This window comes from Rhyacophila brunnea, unplaced genomic scaffold (genome assembly GCF_057557595.1).
Source record: "Rhyacophila brunnea isolate RB1 unplaced genomic scaffold, BYU_Rbru_1.0 scaffold_12, whole genome shotgun sequence".
In the NCBI taxonomy this organism is placed as follows: domain Eukaryota; kingdom Metazoa; phylum Arthropoda; class Insecta; order Trichoptera; family Rhyacophilidae; genus Rhyacophila; species Rhyacophila brunnea.
Window position 1 is genome coordinate 12,712,776 of NW_028232774.1, and position 23,832 is coordinate 12,736,607.

At 35.1% G+C, this 23,832-nt stretch overlaps 1 protein-coding gene across 7 annotated transcripts; it reads right to left on the minus strand.

Annotated features, from left to right (window-relative positions):
* Positions 1-871: 871 nt before the first annotated feature.
* LOC147077781 (nucleoporin p58/p45-like) lies at positions 872-22,574 on the minus strand. Of its 7 annotated transcripts, none has more exons than XR_015072238.1 (13): positions 22,380-22,574; positions 19,835-20,001; positions 17,582-17,808; positions 15,371-15,458; positions 12,866-12,919; positions 11,760-12,001; positions 8,958-9,111; positions 7,999-8,145; positions 6,630-6,887; positions 5,524-5,640; positions 4,936-5,084; positions 4,421-4,485; positions 873-2,746 (listed from the first exon to the last, which is right to left on the minus strand). XR_015072238.1 is itself a non-coding variant. In XM_085960812.1 (11 exons), the coding sequence occupies exons 1-11, from the start codon at positions 22,448-22,450 to the stop codon at positions 2,568-2,570; spliced, it is 1,713 nt and encodes a 570-aa protein (XP_085816938.1). In that variant the 5' UTR covers positions 22,451-22,574; the 3' UTR covers positions 872-2,567. The 7 variants fall into 7 exon arrangements, 3 of the variants coding, with proteins under 3 accessions (XP_085816938.1, XP_085816939.1, XP_085816941.1); XR_015072237.1 differs by having other exon boundaries at positions 11,760-12,010; XR_015072239.1 differs by lacking the exon at positions 4,936-5,084 and having other exon boundaries at positions 872-2,746; positions 11,760-12,010.
* Between the last annotated feature and the right edge of the window lie 1,258 nt (positions 22,575-23,832).

Genomic DNA, 23,832 nt, shown 5'->3' on the forward strand with positions numbered 1-23,832 from the left:
CCACGGTCCAATTTTCGCGTGAAAATTCTGAAACTTATGAACTATTTTTATTCATGCATGCAATCTTGCAATTTGCACGATAATATGTGTTTACATGTTCATTTTACGGTTAAACGATTTTCACGACCTGTCATATAGTACTAAACAATGATAACTTAGCGTCTCGTGAAGAATGATACTGGCGAAATAGTCAGCAGTTTTATGTGTGAACAACAGTTGTTATCGCGATAGTTTAAAATACACACTATTGGTGCAAGTAAATCCATACATGTGTACAGGCGCTATAATTATGTACTTACTGTGAAATGGGTATATACACCATCCAACCTCTTTATCATCCTTCATGACAATATATATATAATATATCATTAATATTATTTTTTAAGAAAATATTGCATTTTTTGTAATAATAAAAAGTTTAGATACTTTTTCTTTGCTTTTGTTATACCTATATCCCTGTCCCTACAATACTACAATAAAGAAGATTCTTTTATAAAAATCTGGTTATTCTGTCGCATACTGTTTGCATCTATTCTCAATTTAGTTCTTAATATCATATTTGTAGGTGATCAGGATTCACGCAGATGATGGCTGAACAGCAACCACGTCGGCTTATAATGTCACGGTCCCGGTTCTGGTTAATTTACATATTGTTTTTCAAATTGTGTTTTGAGTTAGAGTATGGACCTTATAGGTTCAGCGAGTAGCCAACATCCATTTCTCATAAAAAAGCAAAAATTGTTAAATACACTCCTCTACTCTGGATATATGATCTTGGGTTCGAATATGGTTAAAAAAAAAAGATTCACACCAGATTGTAGAGCTAATAGATAAGAATGTAATATTACAATGAATTAAAAACATTGTTTTTTGTAAAAAATTATTTTTATTCATCGAAAATATGTTGTCAAAGCAATGGTGATAACAAAATGATGAAAATGTTCGTAAGATGTAAGACATATTAATAAAAAACAATAGACAAAAAAGATATTCAGATACAATAAACTCCCGATTATCTGTGTGCGGGATTATCCGTGCACGATACGGTGAATACAACGATATAATAGCTCTTAGGAAAATTCAAACTGATTTTAGAAAATCATTAAAAGATTGCAAATAAACCAAAATCACAGGTTATCTTAATAAATAATGAGTATTAAACATGTTAAAATAATTGTGTGTTTTAGAAATGTATAATAATGTATTATTTTAAAAAGAAAAAACCATAGTTCGGATTATCCGTGTTTTTCGTTTATCCATGCCACCGCTCCCCACCATTAGCCCTACGATAATCGGGAGTCTACTGTACAGTCCTACAAACTTATCTAAAGAACGGTCAAAAATGGAACTCGACTGTGGCTCCCCCTCCATTCAGTTTGTAGGTCTGTAACACAATATTATGATATTTATGGCGATTTTTATCGATATTGATAGTAATGATTAATGAAAGAAGTATTTTAGTTATTTTCAATTGCATATGATTATTATCAAATCAACTGTATTCATATCAAGTGATTTATTCACATGTTTCTCCCTTCAATAAGAGATCAAAGGCACCCATAGACCAACTCGAACTGTTTTGCGAAAGTTTTGCATTGGCCTGTGCGAGCCATAAATCATTTATACAATAATATGAGAATAATTCATACAGCACAGTAGGAATGTTTTCACTTGGTAATCCGAGGGTCTTCAAAAAAATCTCTATGTGCTGTATCAATTAATCATGTTAACAGTAGGCATGTGTTTGGGTTGTTATAAATAGTAAAGTAAAAAAAATATTTCATTTATTGAATAACAAGACTTGTATTGAAGACAAAGAGCACAATGCAGACCCATGCTTCAGAAGCAGAAGTCCCTAACGCAGACAGACTATCTTTAGTGTTTCGTATTACTTTAGGCCATCTGCAAATCCATTGTCATTTTATAACTCGAAGGAAATAGTTAGAAACTTACAATACTGCTATTAGCCAATGACATTTCATATTCTCTAGTAAGCATGCATGTCTCAAAAGTAGTAAATAAATTGATAAAATGCGCATTCACAATACGATTTTCCAGAAATATTTGATTGACCCTGTTGCACTTTTGGTGAATACTGCCGCGATAAATTACAGCGGCGAATCACAAAGCGATATATATTGCACTCGCAGAGCGGGTACATCGAATATAGCTGCAGGGGTCGTTTTTTGCTTCACTTTCATAATTATGTTTGGGCTCTATCTATATTATATGTATATCATATTTGGTATTAATGCTATTTCAGAAAACATCATGCTATATACCGAACAATACAGCAAAATAAACTTTCATAAATCTTTTCATTTTCATTGATTAAAAAATATGACGAATCTTTTGATTTTATTGTCACAATGCATGAAAACAATTTGAGATACAGGTGTCTAATTTATTAGCCGTAGTTTATGCCAATCATTAATTACTAAACACATTATGTATTACACATAGACGATTTAGCCACAAAAGAGTGACCAAACGAATTGTTTTATCACAGCACCCATCGCGACTCCTTCAACCGATCACCGGAATCTTCGGCTGAACGAATCCGAGTATCAGTGCTTCCCTCTCTTGTTGCCCGCGGGTGGCTTCTGTAGAGCGAAGCCGATGGGGTCGTTTGCAGCCAGACCCATCAGGCCGCCGCCTGCCGACAGCGGAGACTGGAGTCCTCCCATCATGTTAGACATTCCCATGCTACCGCTCGTGTTTGACGACATGCCCCACGATGTGTTACCTAATGCAAAAATTTAATTTTTCAATTAACGTTATTTACAAAATTAATGGAATTTATCTAAAAAGAATCATATAAACTTTTTGTATTACAACATTTGACAGCAATCCCATAACGAATTTAGTGTGGTTGAATAGATAACAATAGTAAAATTAAAATCTCATAGTTAGTAGTATTGTTTGTAAATAAAATTAATATGACAGCCTGTTTTGATGCGGTGCTTCGGTTACTGTCATCAAAAAAATATTATCAAATATCTAAAAAAACTTTTGTTCATAATATCTGTAATACTACTGCAAAATGATTTTATTTCGGTGTGGTCCTAGCGAATATTCCTAAAACCCAGTGTGAAACTTTCTACAAATGAATCTGCAGTGCAAAATGACATACATATAATTTAAATATTAACTTTAGTATCTTCTTTTATAGTTTCACTTTCAAACTAAGTGTCTATTTTCAAACTGCACATATTTAGTATTCATCTTTATAGAAGAGAGTTTATTTTGAACACCTTTGGTTATTTACGACTGTAAACAATCCTATAAATATAGCACAAGTATATATAAAACGCAGTACAGTGGTTCCATGAGCATGGTGAAAGCGGCTTGCAGTTGTAGTGGTATTGTTTGCTAGCATTGAAACAGGCATTACAGCAAACAATTCCAAAACAACCGCGAATCACCTATGGCAGTGGTCCCTAACCCCCGGTCCGTGGATCAAATGGTACCGGGCCGCCCGAGGAACATTAAATTATTTACTGTGTTGTATTTCTCTCGGGTTTGTGCGACTTTCCATGGACGAGAGGTTAACCGGGAGCTGAGAGACGTTACCTAAAGCCGCACCAATACCGGCCTTAAAACTGCATTCGAGACAACAACTCTGCCGGTGTTCTGGATTAAAGTCATAGCGGAATACCCTGAGATTGCCACACAGCACTTAAATCCCTATTGCCATTTTCGACATCCAATCTGTGTGAAGCGGGGTTTTCTGCAATGACAGCAACCAAAACAAAACAACAGAATTACCTGGACATAAGCAACACACTTTGGGTGTCATTGTCTCCTATTACCCCGAGATGGAAGCGTCACGTTGCAAAGAAACAAGCTCAGGGTTCTCATTGATTTAGCGTTCTAGTGAGTTAAAATGTTAAATCACTTTATATTCATTTTTTGGTGTAACTGTATTTTATTTTGAAGGCATGTCTAAATACAATTAAATTAAAATTATTAAATCAAAACAATCAACGTCCCCCCCCTCTATTTTTAAATATTCCCCCCTAAATTATCAAACGTTAACCGGTCCGCAGCAATAAAAAGGTTGGGGACCACTGACCTATGGTGTCAATGTATAATGATTTACCTATATGCATATTGGCATCATTATTTTAGTATAACAATATTTTGCAGTCTCCCTGCCCCTTCACATCACAAAATAACTAGGATGTGTTTTCAAAATTTACCGTGCCGCCTACTGATCCAATAGCCGATCGATAATGATGCCACGAAACAAAACATTTTTCAATTTTTAATTTATCTAGAATTAAATAATTATTCACAAATCTAAAACAACGTATGTACAGCCAAATTTTCAGAACATTTGAGTTCATATCTTATTCGATTGTGTATGATGTAAATACTCTTTTTCGAAATCTTATAAATACAAATCTCAAAGACATACTTATTTTTCTTCGGTGCTCAAGTTTTTGCATCATATTGTGTGCAGTGGGATTGGCTAATACTGCGCTGAATAAGATAAAATTACAAATTGAGACAGAGATATTGCTACAATGTGGAGTATGAATCATTATTACATGATTAAATGATATAAAAACAAATCAAAATAAACATAAAATAGAAATATAAAGGGTAATATCATAACATATTACATAATATATCTTCAAATAATTAAAATAAAACTTCAATCATTTTTGAGGGTCATGAGAAAAGTCATTATCGACTCATTGCCAGTGTTGCCATCTTTTTAATTTTTACTTTAATATAAATCTTACTACATTCTAAAAGTTATATTGAATCTTTAAAAATAATAGATTTTTATTGGCATAGACATATACAACAACTTACTATTTTATAATCAAAATTATAGTACATCAATATAATTACAGTGCGGTTGTATTGACATAATAACAGGGTAAAGCATGTGAAAAATAAAAGGTCACTCGTTAACGAGTCTACCTTAATCTGTTAAGGTGACGCATCAGTGAAACGCCAAATAATTTTCAACTGTAGGCGCGACGAAATTTTGGGCTCGCTCGCATTCAGTGAGATGACGTCGAGCCAGAAACACGTCACTTTGCTGCGTGATGGCGACGGGCCAATTAATTCTAAAATCGTGTAAAGATGACTAAAAACGTTACCCATTTACTTTAAAAAGAAAACATGTCAATGAATATATTATTATTGTTACTAATAGAACAATAAACAGAACATAAAATGGACGTATGTTGGATTTATATGACAAATAATATTTCATTTGACAGGCGTCATTTGCGCCCGCGACCCGCAGTCCGCGCATCGCCTAGCAACGATCTTTTTAGACCGTGCCTCAACTAATGCATGGCCTTAACATTCCTTTCACGAAAACAGATAAATCCAGATGTAAGTGGTTGCAAAATTAGCTCTACATATATTGTAGCCTGCATTCATCTATTTATATGGGTGTATCTATAATATTATATCAATGTACAAATCAGAAACTACATTACATATCATATAAATAGTTTGGTAACTACTTTGAAGGGTTGTGAATATATTGTTACTCACCGAGAGTAGTTGGCTTGACTGAGAATCCGAGAGGCAGTCGGCTGAATCCCGGTGGGTCGAGATAAGTGAACGGGTTGGGACCACCGTTCACCTGATGACTCTTGTTTTGCGGTAGGCCTACACCAAAACATACATGTCTTTAAATGGGTCATTTAAGGATGCGGGCCCTGATGCTCAGATAATATTATGATGATTTATTTATTTGTTCAATTAAATCATTTAAAATTGTAACATTATGGAGGTCTGGATATGATAGTTGAATTCCACTGTGATCAGTGTGCCCAAATTATAAAAATGCTCGATAGGGAAAAATATTGTGCATGTATCTATGTAAATACATACACAATTTTGATCAATTAATTATACAATTGAAGATGGAAATATGTATGGAAACAATTGATTAGATTAATCATTATTCAATATGATTTATATAATTATTATTTATAAAATTTCATCAGATAATTTTAAATTGTAATAGATTCTTGGGTTTCCACCGCATATACTTCTTCCTTCTTTCTTCGACGTTTCAGGCTCGTTGCAGAGGCCATTATCAAGAGATATGTGTTATGATGAAGTGTAGTGTAGGTGTATGAATGCAAATGTCGCTCTAAGAATGAAAAAAGGAATCCGATTAGCTAAGAGCAAATATTGCTCAGAGTAATGCGTGACTCGTTACGACCAGAGATACCGGATCGAATATTGGATTTTGCTGACAGGGCCGGAAGCCATAACCGTAACCCATCATCCCTATTGCTCTTAGCTAATCGGATTCCTTTTGGCATTCTTAGAGCGACGTTTGCATTCATACACCTACACTACACTTCATCATAACACGTATCTCTTGATAATGGTCTCTGCAACGAGCCCAAAATGTCGAGGAAAGAAGGAAGAAGTACACGTGGTGGAAACCCAAGAATCTATTACGATAAAAGACAACCGTGAAAGTCTCAAACATTAGATAATTTTTAAATTCATGAATTTTTACATATCGGATATTCAACATTGATTGAATCTTGGAGATGAGACGATTGAATAAAAATACAAACATATATAATATCATCGAATGAATTGATTGACGTTTAGAAAGTAGAACAGTGTTTATTTACCTAGAGCCATCATCGGATCGGCCACAACTGCGCTGGGAAGTTGTGCCGAGGCTTTCCCCATCCAATCCAAGCACAGAGAAGTAGAGCCGGCACTTCCTCCGCCGCCATCTTTTTCAGCAAACACATCCGAGGGATCCTTGAGAAGGTTGCGTCTCAAGGAGAGGTATTGGGACTTCTGAGCCTCGACCGATTGATGAACTGCTTGCAGACGTCCGGCCACCGCCACAAAGGATTCGTGGATTCGACGCATTCCTTCGACTAGGAGAAATTAAGACAGGTAGGTGAATAGAAACGCAAATGCAATCAATACCGATTTATCAAATAGAAAAAGCAACTTGCACTGACGAACTGTACAATCCAAAATATCAATAACGATTTACCATCGACACAAACAATAAATCTACGCTGTTCAAACAGCACAGATACATTACTAGATTTATTGTTACCTACGCATGTAGGGGCCTTAGGTTACTTTTATTACTTCATGCGTATACAGTGGTACACAATCCGCGACCCTCGGTAGCATATCATCACCTCAATACTACAACTACTGTCCGACATCAAGATCTCGTTGATAACAGGAAGTCGCTGTAGTCTCATATAGAAGACTTCTCATGGCGGCAACGCGTGTTTAAATAATGTATCGGGTCTCTTTTTAGATGTGACTCCTTTTCTTTGCAATAAACCAAAATTTTACTATTAAAAATTCTAACATCACTCCTGATCATTCTAGACATATTTTTATTATTAAAAGTATCAAATTACATAAATTGATAGATCCGTATACCACGGAAGCTTTTGTAGAGAAGGAAATGTATAATTTTATTCAATAGCTATCTCAAAAACAGTGAAAAACAAATTATCTAGTTGTACCTAGTATTGAGGTGATGATATATTTGACCCAACCATAAGATATACCCTAATTAGACTAGATTTTCAGTGTATCATGATAAAATACTTAAATTATAACTTTGAAAGATGCTGCTGACAGATATCATTAATGTAAGCTGTATGTAGTGTTATAATTTGGTGCAGCGCGTATATAATGATAAATGTGCGTCAAATTGTGAGTTTAACAATTTTACAGTATTTTTCGCTTCAAAGATTATGCATGTTCAAAAACACCACTAGAGTTATACCCTGTGCAACAATTAGACAATAGGTTAATTGGCCCTACTGATAAAAAGATCGAGGATCGCATATGTACAGAGTTTTTGATATAGGTAGTGGAAACACAGAGATTGATAAAGTAACACGAAATTAGTAATAGAGAGGTCACTGTAGGTATGTAGTGTGAATTTTCTCACACGGCTGTGATGACGTGCCGGCCAGAATAGGGACTTTTGGAAAAATATACATCAGTTAGTACCTAATTCCTGATCGGAGATGGGCTTGGAAGGCGTCCCGAGTTGGCGCTCTGCGGCTTCCAATTGGCGTCGCAGCAAACGAAGAGTGGTCTCTCCTTCCGCAACCACCGCCGTAATCCAAGCAACAGCAGCACTGTCATATTCCACACCTGCACGATTTACAATCATCAATTAGTAAGGGGATGTGCAAAATAACACCAAAGAAACTGAATACATTGAACCAACATATTGAATGGTATCATCATAGAACAGATTAGAAATCCAAGACCCCGTCTACATGGACCGAGGCATTGAAGCCAGTTTTCGTTTATTACTTAATACTGAACTATATAGATAAGAAAATGTAAACAACTTATATCAATCATTTACTCGTGCACTGTTATTTGTGATTTAATGCGACTTTTCATCTGGTTCAGTTCATTTCGGTTTTTGACTTGTAACACTAATGCTAGATGTTCTTATCTTAGGAGTGCCCTGGCAAATAAATCTCAGAGCACAGGTGTGAACTTCATTACAAATGAACTCGCAATGCGACATAACTTGTAGGTAGACTCTCTATTGAAGAAGATTCTTTTTTAACATCTTTAAGTAAAACTGATCACGTCACAGGCAATGACGGTTTTATATACGTGGAGGGAGACCTGAGATGTTGGTAGGTTTGGAGACCACTTGTGACAATTTTATCTGTACGATAAATGGCCATCGATATCGATCACAGATTTTTTTATACTTCAGATTGTGAAAAATACACATTTTCTAATGATATTTTCACGACAGGCCCCATCTGCTTCCTTGAAAACCTCCACTGACTATAGGCATCATGCAAGCACACATCACGTGGATGTGCCCCGGTCAATTAACGAGATTTAATTTTAGAAAATAAAACAGCTTATCAAGATTGCCAATAAGAAAACCATTATTAAATTAATTTTGTGAATATCATGTTGATTCACATTCGTACCATGTGGAGTCTCGAAAGCCCGGTGTGCCCTTTCAGCAGCCGGCAGTGATGCAGCAGCCCGGCCTCGGAGCCCTGTCGCCGCTCTCCTTTGCTGGGCCACGAGGGCACTCAGTTCTGAGCTCTCTCGCAATGTTCTATCAGCTTCGCTGGCAACCTAATATTCAAGATGGTAAGCTCTATTACAGCAGTGCATGAATATGCAAACACTTAAATTCAGTGAAAGTTTTATGACAACAACCAAGCCTCTTCTATCTAAAGGTAAGCGCTAGGGATTCCAATACTGGTAATTAAAAGCCGGTATTCAATTATTTATCGATACTGAAATACCGGTTTCAAAAACCCAAAATACCGGTATCAAAAAAGCATACACTTTGTTTTTCGAAAATGAATTAAATGTTATTTCTCATTACCTACTTACTACTATATTGTATATTAAATTTAGTGTATAAGTTTTATGTTGTCAGAACGCAAATATATTGACTTGAACCAACTAAAGTTAAATAAAATTAAAACAAAATCCCTCCAACATACTTATGGAATTGTCGCGATAAATTAACATAATATTTCGAAAAAGAAAAAAATCGTGTCAAACATTTCCAATAATTTATCTTGATGCAACGTTGGTAGTATGTACATCCAACAAACGTTTAATTTGAGAGAGATTTTTCTGTACCCGGACTTATAGTATTTGTAAAAATTAGCAGTTCTAAAATATTATGATCAATAGATTTTGATAAAGGTCAACATAATAAATGTAGGTAGGTAATTTCGGTTGCCATAAAATAGATTTAAATAGTTATATTTATGGATAGGTACTTCTTTTTTTCTATACCTAATATGTTTTGACTAATACCGGTATTCAATAAGAAATACCGGTATTGATATATTCATTCGGTATTGCAATCCCTAGTAAGCGCACATGAGCAATTAATTAATCAGCCAATCAACAATTTCAAAACCAGCCGATATTAAAATCAGTACCCTGTCACAGATTTCAGACTGATTGCAACTGGGAGAGTGCATTAAATCCATGTTTTCACATGATCGACCGTGCATTCCTGATGATTCAATTGACTTAGTGACCTAATACATGTAACACGACACAACTAAAATCGTACTATGCCGTAGCATATTGACCGATTAATTAATTGTTTTTATGCACTGAAGTTAATTCTGTCCTTCAGGAAGAGAATTTTACTTCTGAGGGTCTCAAAGAATGGGTAAAGTTAGCAGAGCATCTAATACCCAGAGTCAGTCCAAAGTACCAAACATGGAAAGTCATTAATAGAGGAAAATGATGTTGTCTTTGCAACTTCTGGAGTGACACCCTCTAGACATGAAGGATAACCTTAATTGCTTACATTAATACATTTTGTGAGAATGGTTAACTCAAATCGTTTTTAAACAAGCAAATTATAATAGGTAATAATTTTGGCAACAATACATGATAGCCAAACGATTACTGTGTTTGCTTATAAAATCATAAGTCCCGGTTTCGAATTCCAGGTCTGGTTTATAGAGAGGCTGAGGATTGAAAAGGTTTCTACAAGTGACGTAAATACATTTTAAAAAAATGATAAAAACAGTTGTCACATCACCACATACCTATTTAAGGCCCATCATTCTACAATGAGTAGGTAAAACACCGCAGAACATCTGCTAATTTAATAAGCATTAAAATGGCTACAGCCGTCTAACTGCTTTGTATGAAATGTCATTGTCAAACCAACGCATCTAATTTAAATGTATTGGCTCAACTTGCACCTCCTTGAGCATTAAAAACACAAAGAAAATATCAATGTGTGTTCATGATATAAAAAGTCTGTATCATTCAACCTGAATCAAACAAACGAAATGGAACCGTTTGGTTTGGGACCGTTTGGTAAATGTCCACGGAAACGCTTTTCTGACGACTAATTAGTGTTGTCTGTACTTAAAATTAATTCATAACATATAAGTCTCTAAAACAGAAACATATTTATTGAAACGTCAACTTGTTATGAAATTCTAACCTCCTATCGTTGTCTACAGTAATACAAATTCGTATTCATTCATTTTAAATGTACAAAATATAAAGAATGCTTCGTGAATAGGTAGCCATTTAGTTAATTTATAAGATTAATAGGTATGACAAGTTTTTAAAAATTACTTTTGTTAAGAGCTTTTTATAATTGACCACTTGTTCATGTTGATAGTATGATTTTGTGACTTAGACGACAATCGAACATATTACTTATTAGATTTTGAGATAATAAGACCAAAAGCGGCTTCCTGTTCGCGTATGGTTACTTATGAATAATATTAGGTATTGATTATTAATCTATAATATACATAGTTCAAGTAAACTTCTATGGTGTAAATGTCTAACATATTAATATGAACACCTCACGATATATAAATGCCGAATAATGCTTATCAACACTTTGACAGATTGCCATTAGTCTATGGATCGTCCGAATCTGTTTGACGTTTCATGTCAAACCATTTCTGATGGTCCGAGAACGGTTTGATTTTCAATGATACACTGAACCAAACGTCAAATCTCAAACCATTTCCGGTCAACTTTCTACTCATACAATTTGTATGTATATTGTCTATGGTTTAATTTGATTTGTTTCGTTCAGGTTGAAAGAAACGAACCTAAAATTAATGTATCATTTGAGAACCAGACCATTCATTCGCAGGTGTTTAAATATTCTGCTAATATGTACTGACGTTTGCCTTCTATGGTGAAGGATCATATTATGAACCATTGATTTGAAACTTTTGATGTATATATAATATAAAAATTTGTATCATTACCTTGTTCAAAGGACATACAGAGTTTCTGGCAATATCAGAGCTAGTCTGCTTCCTCTGCCTGACATTAGTCTTGAAAGCATCTACGACAGTTAGAAGTTCAGTCGGCAAGGCGACAGACTTGGGGGCAGGCCCTCCACCTTGAGCAGACGCTGTGTTCCCCGCCGATGAAGTGATTCCCGTCCCGGTGATATTTGAACCTAGCAAACCACCGCCTGCAGCTGAAGGATCCAGGCCTCCGAGCCCTAGAGAAACTGAAGGAATTATCATAAGTTTTCCTACTATAAAATCCAACATTTGAACAAAACCGACATGTGAGTGCAACACATAAAAAGATATATGTCAGAATATGACGACATAAACAGGAATTTAAGCGTCGAATTCACTGCTGTGAAGCCACTTTTGTTTGTGTTTGCCTTTTAGGTTATGAGGATAATATGTAGTGCAGTGTGTTTTGCTTAAACATTACATTTTGTCTAAAAATAAAATAATCGTCAATTTTATATTTAATGGACGATTTATAACATGATTAGCTATACTGTATCAAAATTTAGGAAGCGAACCGAGAAAAATAAAGCCATATAATGCTTTATAGATGACGTATTGATGGAGTAATGGAGTTGATCCTCAAGTATGCAGACCTTGTTTGTCCAGATTATTAATTACCCGATTAGCTGTAGGTTCATCAGGTTCATAAGAACAATGCATAACAATAATAACAATAAAAAAGAAAAAGGTGAAATTTAAAGTAATTGCAATGAAAAAGGGTGATTCCGGAAATAAAATAGGGTTATTACTTTATAAACTATTTGAATTTATAGAGTACTTTCACCCCAATTAGTCTGGATAATTGTGAGTTCTACTGTACAGTAGTAATTTAATCATATTAATATGCACAGAAAACAGATGTATACAACCAGACTATGTTCTCTCTCTATAGTATTCGTACTCTGAGGTAGTCAGTATCTTGACATGTTTATGAAAGTTATTCATTTTTAATGCTGACGCGGTTTTATAAATGGAATCATCCATTTGACTATTTATTCCTTGCTGTACCGAATGTTAGCCCAATCTTTCACCTAATGAATTCTTCCAAAAAAGTTACTCACCAGTAGGTGGTTTCGAAGCATCAGGTAAACCACCAAGACTTGGAGCAGGTTTACCTGCAAATTAAAAATCGATATCAATACTTGAGAGAGACTAATTTCAATGAATATATTTTATTTTAAGAAGTCACTACATTATTATTAATTCGATGTTTCAACTATTTCTTTTTGCTATTAATTAATTTCAGTAAAAATGCGATGTCAGGATGGCACAATGACATTACTATGGACGAAGCATCTGGCAAAATAAATGACACTCACTTTTTTGTCGGGTCTGCCGGATGGCATAATTCATTTTTTTATATCAATATCGCTCGCTCAAATGAACATTGACACTAGAAACACTGTTCTAATGCCATTATAATAAAGGTGATATTGCTATAAATTCCCGATGCGTGATATCACATAATGGAAATTGCGAAATTTTCTCACGTGACGTCTATCTATATTGCTATGCACGAATTTACTTGCTAGCTACTGTACCGAGTGCGTTGTCCATTAATAATGTCATTGGGATGGCAGGAGTGAAATTCAATATGACAATCTACAAATGAGGAGCTGAGCATTAAAGAGACGTAAAATTATATCTAGTCGTATTAAGTATGAAGGTACAAAAGCTATTACTGTCACTGTATGAATGGTAGAGAGAATAAAACGATTCACTAAGGGTGTCTCATCTCTTGAGTATCTCCACTTTGTCTAGTTTGAGTCACATTACTGGCACTTGGTCAAACCGATTCAGCAGAGCCGCTTAAACCATTAGTTTTCAACTAGCGAACTAACTAACGAAAAATTCTTGTATTAAGAGTAAGTACATATTTAGTTTTTTACAATTATTTTGTGTTACCGCAGATATTGCAAAAATAAGACGTTTTGAATATTTAAAATCCATAGGCCATCCACGGTGGCCGCGCGGCATAAGCGTTGGACTATCCCGCCGTGGGTCTCAGGTTCGAATCCTGGGTCTGGTAAGTACACATATTGTTTTTCAATTTGTGTCTGTCAGGGTATGGACCTAATAGGTTGAGCAAGTGGCTGACATCCATTTCTCGTAAAAAAAACAATATCTGTTAATACAAACCTCAACTCTGTGAAGGCCCATATGATCCTATTAGGATCGGACATGGTCGGAAAAAATCCATAGGATTGGATAGTCACATAGTGTATTCCACGTGTCTCACATATTATTGCTGTATCACTTGCACACATTGCATTATGGCCTATTGCGTCGTGGGTCCAGGGTTTAAATCCTAGGTCCAGCAAGTACACATATTGTTTTTCAATTTGTGTATGAGTCAGAGTATGGACCTAATAGGTTGAGCAGGTGGCTGACATCCATTTCTCGTAAAAAAACAAAATCTGTTAATACGAACCTCCACTCCATATGATCCTTATAAGGATCGGACATGGTCGGAAAAAAAATACATCAAAAAGGAGTATAATTTCTGTGTTTGGTCGTCCAATACCATCCATAACGTGTTGTGACTGCATTTTTCGATATCTGGGCATAACGTACAAGTAACTTGGGTTCCGCTTCAAGATTTATATAAAATTATCTCTCCCAACACTAAACAACAATCTCTCTCACAACACCTCGACATTGTGTATCAGGTTAGTATTTTAGTTTGACAGATTCAATAGACTCATTGTAACATATAAAAACTGCCATATTGAATTTCGCGATAAATCTGTCACTACTTGTCTATCTGTAAATGCTGTAACCAATTCCATAATCTTACCACTCGAACTCAAAATTTTATTCTGTGGAGTAGATGACAGCAGGCGCATCGTAGATTTTGTTTCACTTTCAGTTTTAACGATCGGTAAGTTTGAATTAGGAGAAAAACTTGACAAAACCTGATATGGCACAGGTGAAGACTGAAAAGATACAGGGTTTTGACTATCTGCGATATGAGTGGGCAGAGGGATACAATACAAAGGTTTGGATGGAGTGATAGAACTCGTGAAAGCGTTGGAATTTTGATAGCCGGATACATTTTGGAAATACGAATTAGATTGATCCATGGGAGTATTTTGAATGGTATCCATCGGGACATTAACGGAGTGGGAATCCTGGCATTCCATCGCAATAGTGGCCCGTGATAGCATTTTTGATTGGTTAATAGGAAAAGGTGTGCCGTGTAGTCTGGGATTGAGGAATGGAGCTGGAGGAAAACTGTCATCTAAAGGAGATAAGGAAAAGATTATTGAGAGGTTAATCGACAATAAAACTAAGAAAGGTGATATTTCATATATCTATGGTAAAAAAAAAACTATAGTTGGAGAGTGATTCTTAAATATACAACTTATTTCATATGGAACATTAGTGAAGAAATAACTTCGCCCTTTTTTGTAATGGTGGACATTCAAAATTATTGCCATTGTAATATCTATTTTACAATCTTTTTGATCCGGTGAGGGACCTGTCAAATACTGTATTTTGGCAAAAAGCTCAAGACACTAATATTTATAAAAAGAAATAAAATAAGTATAAATATATATATTTACCAAAGAGTCCAGCAGACGAAGTCCCCAAACCAAAGCCCTGACTTGTACTTGCTGGAGTGTTGGTTAGGCCACCTCCAAATGGAAAAGACTAGAAAAAACATAGCATACGAAGGTATGAGTTGCAAAGTAGGGCAAATCTAACTTCTTTTACAATTCAAATTTTGTTAGAATAACATAGCCAGTTTACATGTGCATGGATTTACACATATACACATATTATCGTGCAAGTTGCAAGACTGCATGCATAGATTAAAAAAGTTCAGCGGCTTCTGAATTTTCACACGATAGTTGCAACCCGCATATCTGCGCATGCACATAAGAAATATAGTGATAAACGTGATGGAAAAAAACTGCACCGCACAGAGCATTTTGACGTTTACCGTTTTCCAAAACCTGTCCGAACAATGGCGCCACACAATGACAACAAACACGTTCGCTAACGCTTGAAGAATGAGATTGGCGAGACAGTCAGCACTTTTGTGTGTAAACAGTTATTATTGTGATAGTGTAATATACACACTATTGGTGCCAGTAAATCCATGCACGTGTACAGGCGTTAATAAAGTTAAAGTCAAATATTCAACTTACAATATTGATAACAAATAACTGCTTTCTTATAAAATAATAATTTGTCTAATACTGTAGGGATTTATTAAAAACAAATCCATGTGACTAACAAGGTTTAATGTGCACTACTTATGGCGGATCTTAACAGCCTACCTCCACCATTCACTACTGCAATGCACGTGCCTACTATGCGATCATCGCACAAGTAAAATCACTACTATTTTAATATAAACATTCAATTTATGTTGGCATAACTTAAATCAACAATTTATATTATCTCAACTCCCCTTAAATTTATTAATTAATGAGAGGAAAAAAACAATAAATGTGAATAAAAAATTAATACATATTATAGCAATGCTTTGGATGACCGCATAAATTATGGGTGCCCACAACCCAAATCATTTGGTGGGCTAAAAAAATATTACTGAACTTAGGTGGGCCACACAATATATAAAAAAAAGAACCTATTCAAAATATTTTATTACCTTATAATTAATGTGACACTTGTTTTTATATATTGTTTGATATCTGTTTCATATCGACTGGTAATTTAGCGAATGTGGATCGCAGTTGATTGGTTGTGTTTCCATCTACCAACATGTTGTGACACTTCCGTTTTGACTACATTTCATTTCAAAAAAAATGATTCACAGCGATATGTAGTTCCAAATGCTGCTGTAATGCCGCATTGCCAGTCATTTTAATTTTGGAAATTTATCTTCAAGGATATATTTCTGATAAAACTCAAGCTTATTCCCTTCGAAGATGCACTTTAACTCTACGCTTGATTGCAGTTCTATTAGCTCAATTTGTAAAATTGGAGGCGCTGATTCCACCTCCGCGTTAAATGGGATTAAGAATATTTTGAACATGTCCTCATACTTTTGCATAAATGCGAATCTGGTATCGAATTCTTTAATTAATTTTGCGACTTCATTAGAATATTTAAAAAAATCTTTACAGTCACTATTAAAGTCGTTTAATAATGGGAAATGAATTGAATTATTTGACCGTAATTGATTTTCGTAAAGCTTGAGTTCTGTTACAAAGGATTTTATATCTTGATAACATTCTGTAATTAGGTTATTTTCACCTTGTAGCTTCTGATTTAATTCATTTAATTTCATTGTTATATCTGTCAGAAAACATAAATCTAGAAGCAATTGATCCAACTTTGATATCTAAATTGTCCAACGCAAGTAAGCCATACAAACAGTTGAAACAGTGTAATGAACGATTTCTCAATTGGTCAATGCTCACAATATAGCCGTCTGACTCTCACTAATGTATTGCCAACTCCACACGCTCGCCGAGTGTGTGGAGCCAGAATAAGCATGAAAACAGCTATTAGCACGCAGTACAACAAGAAAATTTCACAAAATATAATATAGATGTAGTATATTTACGAGAATGACTTATTTTTATTATATGAATACCAGAATGCAAAATATAGAAAGCTGAAAACTTCAATTGGGCCTTGAGCCGCAAAAACTGTTCATTTGGGCCGCGGGTTGGGCATGCCTTGGATAAATGCTTTTGTTCCTTTTAAGATAGGTAGGTATGTACATTCAAAATTATTTCGTTTTTCATACTTTGTGTGCAAAAGACAAGAAAACAGTATGTCGTTTATTTAATACGAACCAATGATGGGGCAGGAGCTGATGTAGTGGCAGTGGCTCCGCCAAAATTGAAACCGCCCAAACCTTGTGTGGGTAGCGGGGCGCCAAAGTTCAAGCCGCCACCGGCCGGTGCTCCAAAATTGAGTCCACCCTGAGCGGGAGAACCAAAATTGAGTCCACCTGCGGCTGGACTGCCGAAATTCAAGCCCCCTGTTGGAGCTGTCACAGTATTGCTGCCGAAGTTTAGCCCTGGGTGAGAAAATGTTGCGGGGTTAATTATTTAATACTAAATTATTTAAATTCCAATGGAAGTGTTGTACTACATATTCCATTAGAGTAATTTTTTCTGACCCGGGATTCGCATTTCAGCATCTTCAGGTACTATAGTCACTCATCGATTGACTAATGAATGACTAATGATAACAAATACAGTTTTCAAAACTTAAATCCATTAGAAATTAAATCAAATTAGGTCAATAGTGTTAAGGGGGGACATGCTCAGCGTTTGTAAGCTGTAGCTTGTAGCTAAACATTTGATGACTGCATAAAGTATTTTTATTACATAAAATAGTATTCTTTTAAACCTCTCGCTCTAATGTTTTAGAATATAGTCATATTTCAGTACATAAATGTGCAGCGGTGTTGAGATTTTTTATGTTTATTAATTTTTAAACGCATTTATAAAACCATCAGTATAATTTATATCGACATTATTATAGTGACATATTTACGATAAAAAATTATATTGATAATGTCTTGATCCCAAATTTGACGAGAATTAGGCATTTTATTATTCAAAAAATGGGCAAAACCAAGACTAATAAAATGGAAATGATTACCGCCTTTGATTGTTTGCGGTCTCTTAGTCTGAACCATAGACGAGGCTTAACATTTTGAGATAACTAAATTTTAATCTTCAAAGCACAAGGAAATATTTTGTTTTATAGTAAATACATCAGTGGAATGCAGTGCAGCCCATAAATGTTGTGGATGCAGTGCACCCCTAAATAATTACAAAACATGTTTGTTAAAGACCATATAAATTATTATATTAAAATCTGTGGAAATGTGCTAATATTATTATAATATGCTATACCCTGACTTACGCTACCTCAACTTGTGCAAACTCGAAGTTACACAGTTCTTGATATTTTCATTTGGCAACACTTCCACCAGAAAAGCACATGACAATTAATTGTAAGCTTGACAAAAGGTCGCAGTTCAATTGAAAAGGGCTTAAAAATTAAAAAAAAACATAGACTCCGATGAAGAACGCGTTATAGATACAAAGCAACGAATAAAAAAATATTAGCTTGCTATGAAGAAATTCTCCGTGAAAAAAAGAAGGCATTGGTATGGTCGACGAATTTGTTAGATTTTATGAAACCATTGACATCAAAATATTCTTTTTACGTAACTCAATTTCATAACAGTTTGGTACATGTTCAAACACGCGCGTAAACATGATCTTACTCCCCACTTCAGTTGTCGTAGGCGCAACACATCTTACGTCTTGGGTCTTGAAAACATTTCAAAATTAATCAGTTGGAGCTGAAACGATAACCGAAAAAACCGTTATTTATTTTGGAGCAAAAACCGGAACCAAACCGATAGGTATATATTTTTAACTTGAACCAAAACGAAATAAAAAATAACAGTTCGAAGCCCTGCAGAACTACAATTTTATTAAATATTTTTCTTCTAAACTAGTGTTTTTGTTAGTTCTTGGTCCCAATTAAACGAAATTTATATGTATTTATATGCATATTAAGTTGTACCCTGGATTACGTGAATTCGACTTGTGTGAAGCGATTTTCGATGGACCCACCTATTGCGTAACTTCGGGGCTATTACTGTATACATAAATATTACCCGTATTTTGTTGCGATCGCTCCAAAAATATTCACCAAATCAATTTGTATGACATTTTAATAAAAAATAAATTAGATTTTTGTTATTTTTCCACATCCCCAATTTACATTTCCCTATATTTACATTTTTTTTGTCAGTCCCTTCAAAAACATAAAATCAGGGTTTATTTCCGAAGTTAATCCCACATAATAATAAATATTTACATAATAAGTAATTCTAGTAATTTCAGCTGTTTTGATAAGTACATAAAACCATTTATTTCGAAGAGCATCGTAAAACTCACAACATACGCCACATATTTTTATATAATATAATAATTCGATTTCATTATGACAATGTCCTTGGACATTACTGTATATTAAATATATAATAAAATTCAATCAAGTCGGGCAGTAAATTGTACCAGTGGCTGCTGTGCTGGTGGTGTTGGTTCCGAAACCGAATCCCGTGCCTGCTCCAAAACTGGTGGAAGCCGGAGTTCCAAAAGTGGGCGCCGATGTGGCCGGAGTGCCGAAAGTGAGACCTCCGCCTGACGGAGAAGCACCCAATCCAAATCCTGTTGTCGCAGGCCTGCAAATTAAAGATGACAAACAATAATTTCAATTTAAATCAACACATTCCACTGTTCCAACCGGGGAACATGAAAATAATGGTATATGGGTTGCTCCTTCTGGGCGAGGTTCTGAAAGGATTTAAATCTGTTTGGGAAAAATATGAGATAAACAAACATAATAAATTATGTGTAATTTTCAACAGTATCATTATCAGCCGGGGTTGATCCACTACTGTATGAAGTCCTACCCCAGCTTTTCCCACTCTTCTCGGCCCTTAGTTCTTTGCTGTCACGTACATCCACTGAACTTTATGAGCTCGACTATCTAGCAGTGCTTCTCAAACTTTTTCATACCACGGCCCCCTAAATCAGAAAAAATAAATCCAAGGCTACCCTCCCCAAAAATTTAGTCTTTAGTGACCAACAGTACTTTATTTAACATTAATTATTATTATTGGTACATTTTTATTAAAGATAATGAAACATTTCATTTAACTTGCTTGTACTAACAAAAATTTAAAAAAAAATTTACTTCAAATTTATTACAGCTACAGCATACAAAAACAATTTAATGAGAGGGGGGTTATTGCATATTTTTACATAATAAATCAATATCTGGTAATTTGAAATGCTAATTCGCAGGGTTTCCTCCAAAATCTCCTTTGAAAGACACGACCTGTGTTTATTTTTTATTACTAGTAATGATGAAAATGCTGTTTCGCATAGGGAGGTATCATATTTATTCTATATCTTATTTTATCTTATTCAAAATTCTGCAAGACTTTTTTCATTAAATTCAACTTCAAGGGAATTATCAGATCTAATATCAACCAATTCTTCTTAAGCTGCCCACATAATATGATCATATTTTAAGGATTTAGCAAATGGTGTTCTTATGCAATTGTACTTTTGGTATTCATTTAAGTTTGAGAAATATGCATATGTTGAAAACACTTTTAATAGAAGTCAACAGTGATATTTCATTGGTGGTAAGGCACTCTTATTCAAGCATGAAAACATATCAGTGCATCCTTGATTAATACCTTTTGACCACGAAGAAAGTTGTTTTAGAGAGCTTGAAGTTTGATATTCAGAATGAAAATGTTGATATCTTTTCCCTGAAGAGAAAGATTCAATTCATTTACTAATCCGCCAAATATGAAGCAAAACACATCCATTTTTCATCACTAAAGTGGGAAACAAAGAGGCAAAGTTCACTATTAAGTTCTACAATTCTTATACATATCGGATAAAGTATTGTGATTGTGTGAGCGGTATCGTCCAGTGATGACGTTATAATTTTTGTTTTTTCAAATACTGACATATTTCGTGGCTCCCTGGCAGAAGCTCCGCGCCCCCAGTTGGAGAAGTACTGATCTAGCGGGTTTTAGGGCATCCCTGTGGGGTTTAGTGCCCCTTGGGTACGACTGTATGACAGCATTTGTCTACTCGCCGAGCGACATGTCCAGCCCATTGCCATTTCATCTGGTTAGCGACCTCAATCACATCGCATACTCTTGTCTGTTTCCTTACCCATCTGTTTCTTTTGTGATCTTTACGCGTTTTGCCCAACATGCACCTTTCCAAGTCACGTTGCACTCATAATATTTGGATTTCTATTACATTACAAATCCATGTTTCACATGCATACGTGAGTGTTGGTAGCACACATTGTTTGAACACTTTACGCTAAAGACACAATGGGAGGTCACTTTTGAAGATACCATTTAGGCGCCCAAATGCACACCCGCCAGTTTGGTTCTGGAAGCAATCTCGTCATACATGTCAATAGTATTTCTGTATCATAATATGCATTAAAGTTTGTCACGAAACGAATGCGCATCCAATATTGGTATTATTCACTCAGTGTGCTTTGTGCTACTTGCATTTTATGGCCTGAGTCATAAAGTAATAAACCAAATCCAGCTTCAAAAATCTTGGCTCAAGTTAACTGACTTTCGCATTTCTATCTTATCAATTTGTTCTGCGGTTCCAACTGTGTCTTTCTGATAAGACTAATTTTCATAAATATCTCAACGAAAATGTAACATGTAGCCGAATAAATAAACATGTCAACTAAATATTTATTGGGTAATCGTGTCTTGGTGTCAGGCATGCTATTACCATAATGGTGGTTAAGAATATGATTTTAAATCAAAGAAAATGAATGATTACAATAAGTTACCTCAATATTCAACTTGTACAAGAATAGTGGAACTCATAGACTGATATGCTATAAATGTGTAACTTTTTTTACTAATTTATTCTTATGTCACATTTGATCGGAAATAATAATTGACCAACGAGAGTGCTTGTTGCAAAAACAAACGAATAAACAACATGGAACATGATTTAAAAAATGGCAGTTTAAAGGTTAGAAATGTTTCAAGCATACTTATTAGCGCCAAATGCGAATCCTCCTGTTGCTGCCGTGCTAGCGGGGGCCATAAAATTAAACTTAGACATTATTGTTTCTAAATAATCCGACCAACAAGGCTGTAAATTAAAAACAAAACACGTACTAAAATTTACTTAGGCGACCGAAACGGACAAAAATTTTGACATTTTTGATCACAGAACATTGTTGAGTGTTGCCATCTTTTCAAAGTGGAATTATAGTACAGAGCCTCCAAAATGATACTATTTGGGGAAAAAATATAATACGCGTTGTCATATTTTCTTGAAAATGTTTAGGTTTTTTGTTTCTCAGGAGAAATAACGGAGAATTTGAGAAACTCCGAGACTCCTTTTTTATTTAGGTACCTCTTCCGACCAAAAAGATTAGAACTTTACTTACAATAAAATTACAAGAAATTTTATTTTAAACCAAAGTCAAGGGATATGTTTACGTTTTTCGAGCATTTTTTCCCAAGTTCTCCAAATCTTCTTATATTTCGAAATTAAAGTACTTTACACCAATTTATCGAACGGCAATATCAAAATTTTAGTACTTTTTACACATTTTTCCGATATTTAAAATTATAGTATTTTGGGCGTACTAAACCTATTTTATATCGTACATCAGTGGCGCACCCAGGGGGGGGGGGGGGGCAAGGGGCCTTGGCTCCCCCAAAAACATTGAAATTGAAAGCCAATAGATTAGACAAATAAAAACACGGCAAAACATGATTTGAAATTCTCCAGCACCCTCTTTCAACACAAAAATTTCGAAACACTAATGTCGGGTTTTTTTAGAAACTCAATCTCTACTGGAAATATCAAAAAATTCTCGGTGTCCACCCGAATTCCGGAGTGGTGTACACCAGTTGCGCAGCCAGGGGGGGGGCAAGGGGCCCTGGCATCTCCCAAACATGAAAATTATCAGAATGATTTTAAACATTGACATTGAAAGCCAATAAACTACACCTTTGGGCTTAGACAATTAAAAACACGGCAAAAAAATGATTTGTAATAATTCTCCAGCACCCTTTTTAGAAAAATTTCTTAAAATTTCGAAACACTTAATTATGTCAGGTTTTTTTAGAAACCCAATACCTAAGGGAACTGTCAAAGTTTACCCGAATTCCGGAGTGGTGTAGGTCATGGCTGGGGACGGCTGACAGGGCCCTAGCCTGGGGGCCCGGGCTGTGGGGGGCCCGGCGTGTTGGGTTGACCAGATAAGTGAGATAAACACACATCATAAATTAGCTTTAATAGTAAAAATAGTCGCCTGCGGCGCTATTACACTTCATGGGCATGAACATTTTCAATTACTTATATAATTGTGCAATATATGTTTTGATTATTACGTGTCGATACTCGACAGCTCCATTATTAAAGTAGATGTATTAAAAATCGCCAATAATTCACTCTATAAGTACCCTTAATTTGAACTAAAACACAATTTG

Bases quoted from the DNA above. Each gene is read 5' to 3' on its own strand.
- LOC147077781 (XM_085960812.1), bottom strand. From the start codon at position 22,450: ATGTCTAAGTTTAATTTTATGGCCCCCGCTAGCACGGCAGCAACAGGA. The intron at 12,011-12,865 runs GTGAGTAACTTT...TAATTCCTTCAG, and splicing joins TGCTTCGAAACCACCTACTG to TTTCTCTAGGGCTCGGAGGC. The intron at 8,146-8,957 runs GTACGAATGTGA...TAAATCGTGCAG, and splicing joins GGCTTTCGAGACTCCACATG to GTGTGGAATATGACAGTGCT.